The 3,842-nt window shown below is 69.1% G+C and overlaps 1 protein-coding gene across 1 annotated transcript; it reads left to right on the forward strand.

Moving 5' to 3' along the window:
* Positions 1 to 331: 331 nt before the first annotated feature.
* Positions 332 to 3,310, forward strand: LOC147596050 (protein NDRG2-like). Its single transcript, XM_086771700.1, has 4 exons — positions 332 to 472; positions 1,783 to 1,839; positions 2,238 to 2,332; positions 3,262 to 3,310. The coding sequence occupies exons 1-4, from the start codon at positions 332 to 334 to the stop codon at positions 3,308 to 3,310; spliced, it is 342 nt and encodes a 113-aa protein (XP_086627826.1).
* Positions 3,311 to 3,842: the final 532 nt, after the last annotated feature.

Below are 3,842 nucleotides of genomic sequence, written 5' to 3' on the forward strand. Positions count from 1 at the left end.
GGGTCGCTATGGGGCGGGGGGGCATGGCCGTGGGGCGCTATGGGGCTGGAGGAGGTTAGTGGGGTCTCTGGGCACTTGTGGGTCGCTGGGGGGTTGGGGGCTCAGCTGTGGGGCTGGGGGGTCACTATGGGGCAGGGGGGCGTCGCTATGGGGCTGGGGAGTCGCTATGGGGCTGGGGGGTCGCTATGGGGCTGGGGGGGCATGGCCGTGGGGCGCTATGGGGCTGGAGGAGGTTAGTGGGGTCTCTTGGTTGGGTACTTGTGGGTCGCTGGGGGCTCTCGGGGGGCGTGGCTGTGGGGCTGGGGGGTCGCTATGGGGCTGGGGGGTCGCTATGGGGTGGGAGGGCGTGGCCGTGGGGCGCTATGGGTCTGGCCCCGCCCCACAGCTGCTGCACCCCGAGGCGGTGGAGGGGCTGGTGCTGATCAACATCAACCCCCGCGCCAAGGGCTGGGTGGATTGGGTGGCGCACAAGGTGGGCGGGGCCGGCGGGTGGGGAGGGCCAATGGGGAGAGGGGTGGGGCAGAAGGGGGCGGGGTTTGGGGGGGGTTCCCTGCTGCTGGTCCCGCGGCGCTGTGGGTCGCTTGGGGTCGCGTGTGGCTCACTGTGGGTCCCTATGGGTCGCCGTGGGTCGCTGTGGGTGGCGGTGGGCGGCCGTGGGTCACTGTGGGTCCCTACGGTGTCTGTGGGTGGCTGTGGGTCGCTGCGGGTCCCTACGGTGTTGGTGGGCGGCTGTGGGTCGCTGTGGGTCCCTACGGTAGCTGTGGGTCGCTGTGGGTCGCTGCGGGTCCCTACGGTGTCTGTGGGTCGCTGTGGGTTGCTGTGGGTCCCTACGGTAGCTGTGGGTCGCTGTGGGTCGCTGTGGGTCCCTACGGTGTCTGTGGGTCGCCGTGGGTCGCTGTGGGTCCCTACGGTGTCTGTGGGTCGCCGTGGGTCGCTGCGGGTCCCTACGGTCGCTGTGGGTCGCTGTGGGTCCCTACGGTGTCTGTGGGTCGCCGTGGGTCGCTGTGGGCCGCTGTGGGTCCCTACGGTGTCTGTGGGTCGCTGTGGGTCGCTGTGGGTCACGGTGGGTCCCTACGGTGTCTGTGGGTCGCTGTGGTGTCTGTGGCTCGCTGTGGGTCGCTGTGGGTCACTGTGGGTCACTGTGGTGTCTGTGGGTCGCTGTGGGTCGCTGTGGGTCCCTACGGTGTCTGTGGGTCGCCGTGGGTCGCTGTGGGCCGCTGTGGGTCCCTACGGTGTCTGTGGGTCGCTGTGGGTCGCTGTGGGTCACGGTGGGTCCCTACGGTGTCTGTGGGTCGCTGTGGGTCGCTGTGGTGTCTGTGGGTCGCTGTGGGTCGCTGTGGGTCACTGTGGGTCACTGTGGTGTCTGTGGGTCGCTGTGGGTCGCTGTGGGTTGCTGTGGGTCCCTACGGTGTCTGTGGGTCGCTGTGGGTCGCTGTGGTGTCTGTGGGTCGCTGTGGGTCACTGTGGGTCACTGTCGTGTCTGTGGGTCGCTGTGGGTCGCTGTGGGTCCCTACGGTGTCTGTGGGTCGCTGTGGGTCGCTGTGGGTCCCTACGGTGTCTGTGGGTCGCTGTGGGTCGCTGTGGGTCGCTGTGGGTCCCTACCGTGTCTGTGGGTGTCTGTGGGTCGCCGTGGGTCACTGCGGGTCGCTGTGGGTCCCTACGGTGTCTGTGGGTCGCTGTGGGTCGCTGTGGGTCGCGGTGGGTCCCTACGGTGTCTGTGGGTGCCGGTGGATCGCGGTGGGTCGCCGTGGGTCGCCGTGGGTCCCACGGGTGCCCCCCCAGCTGTCGGGCCTGACGTCCTCCAGCAGCGAGCTCATCCTGGCGCACCTCTTCACGCAGGTCGGGCGGGGGGGCACTTGGGGGTCCCGTGGGGGGCCACTTGTGGGTCCGGGGGGCGCTTGGGGGTCTGGGGAGGGCCACTTGTGGGTCCTGGGGGTCAGTTTTGGGGGCCCTCAAGGGGCACTTGGGGGGCCTGTGGGGGGCACTTGGGGGGCCCAGAGTCCACCTGGAGGCCCCAAGGGCCACTTGTGGGTCGGGGGGGGCACTTGTGGGTCAGGGAGCTCAGTTAAGGGTTGGGGGAGGGTCACTTGTGGGTCACAGGGTGGGGGCGGGGTGGGGGCGGGGCTGTGACATGGGGGCGGGGCAGGGGCGGGGCGGGGGCGGGGCTGTGACACGGGGGCGTGGCAGGGGCGGGGCAGGGGCGGGGCGGGGGCGGGGCTGTGACGCGCGGGCCGCAGGAGGAGCTGGCGGCCGCCCCTCCCCCGGTGCAGCAGGCCCGGCGGCGGCTGGGGGCGGCGCCCAACGCCCCCCTGCTCTGGGCCATGTACAACAGGTACTGGGCAAACTGGGGGCGCTGCGGCGGGGCTGCGGGGCACTGGGACTGCCCTCGGAGCACTGGGATCGAGCTGGGATTGAACTGGGAGGGAACTGGGAGGGGCTGGAATGGAACTGGGGGGACTGGTGGGGACTGGGAGGGGACTGGGAGGGGACTGCGGGGGACTGGGAGGGACTGGGAGGGACTGGGAGGGGACTGGGACTGGGCTAGGAGGACTGGGACTGAACTGGGATTGAACCGGGGCGGACTGGGAGGGAACTGGGGGGGCTGGGAGGGACTGGGATTGGGCTAGGAGGACTGGCATCGAACTGGGATTGAACTGGGATTGAACCGGGGGGGACTGGGAGGGAACTGGGGGGGGACTGGGACTGGGCTAGGAGCACTGGGATTGAACCGGGGGGGGACTGGGATGGAACTGGGGGGACTGGGGGGGGACTGGCAGGGGACTGCGAGGGGACTGGGGGGGACTGCGAGGGGACTGGGGGGGACTGGGATTGAACTGGGATTGAACCGGGGGGGATTGGGAGGGAACTGGGAGGGACTGGGACTGGGCTAGGAGGACTGGGACTGAACTGGGATTGAACCGGGGGGGACTGGGATCGAACTGGGGGGGCTGGGAGGGACTGGGAGGGGACTGGGGGGGGTCTGGGATGGGATTTGGGGGCACTGGGATCAGACTGGGATGGAGTGGGAGGGTACTGGGGAAACTGGGATCAAACTGGGAGGAATTGGAATTGAACTGGGATGGAGCTGGGGGGGGTACCGGGGGGCTGGGAGGGACTGGGAGCAACTGGGATTGAGCTGAGGGGAACTGGAAGGGAACTGGGAGGGACTGGGAGAGAACTGGGAGGGAACTGGGGAGAAAACAGGGGGAACTGGGATCAAACTGGGAGGCACTAGGATGAACTGGGACATCCCCCTTGCAGCCACGGGGACCTGGGCCTGCAGCGCAGCGGGGCCAACAGCCTGCGGTGAGTGACCCCTGACCCCACGTGACCCCCGTGACCCCCCGTGACCCCCGTGACCCCCCCGCGACCCCTGACCTTTGCCCCCCCAGCTGCCCGGTGCTGCTGGTGGTGGGCGACAACTCCCCCCACAAGGACGCCATGGTGAGTGACGTCACTGGTGATGTCACCGGGCCTCCTGTGATGTCACCGGGCCTCCTCTGAGGTCACATGACACCCCCCATGGGGTCACACAGGGTCAGAGGTCATGGGGTCAGAGGTCATGGGGTCACAGAGGGTCAGAGGTCACAGGGGCTCAGAGGACTGCTGGGGGGGGGGGACCGGGCCTTACCGGGGTCGCGAGGTCAGAGGTCAGCCAGGGGTCAGAGGTCACCGGGGAGGGGTCGGAGGTCACGGCCCCACCCGCGCAGCCGGCCAAGCTCACCGAGGCCTTCAAGTACTTCCTGCAGGGCATGGGCTACCGTGAGTACCGCCTAACGAGCCACCGCTAATTAACACTCCTGGGGGGGTAATTAGCGCTCGGGGCGGGTAATTAAGCCGCT

This window comes from Chlamydotis macqueenii, unplaced genomic scaffold, assembly GCF_036417535.1.
Source record: "Chlamydotis macqueenii isolate bChlMac1 unplaced genomic scaffold, bChlMac1.mat HAP1_SCAFFOLD_267, whole genome shotgun sequence".
Taxonomy (NCBI): domain Eukaryota; kingdom Metazoa; phylum Chordata; class Aves; order Otidiformes; family Otididae; genus Chlamydotis; species Chlamydotis macqueenii.

Coding starts and splice junctions, on each gene's coding strand:
- LOC147596050 (XM_086771700.1), top strand. CDS start 332: ATGGGGTGGGAGGGCGTGGCCGTGGGGCGCTATGGGTCTGGCCCCGCC. Junction 473..1,782: donor TGGATTGGGTGGCGCACAAG/GTGGGCGGGGCC, acceptor GTGCCCCCCCAG/CTGTCGGGCCTGACGTCCTC. Junction 1,840..2,237: donor TGGCGCACCTCTTCACGCAG/GTCGGGCGGGGG, acceptor CGCGGGCCGCAG/GAGGAGCTGGCGGCCGCCCC.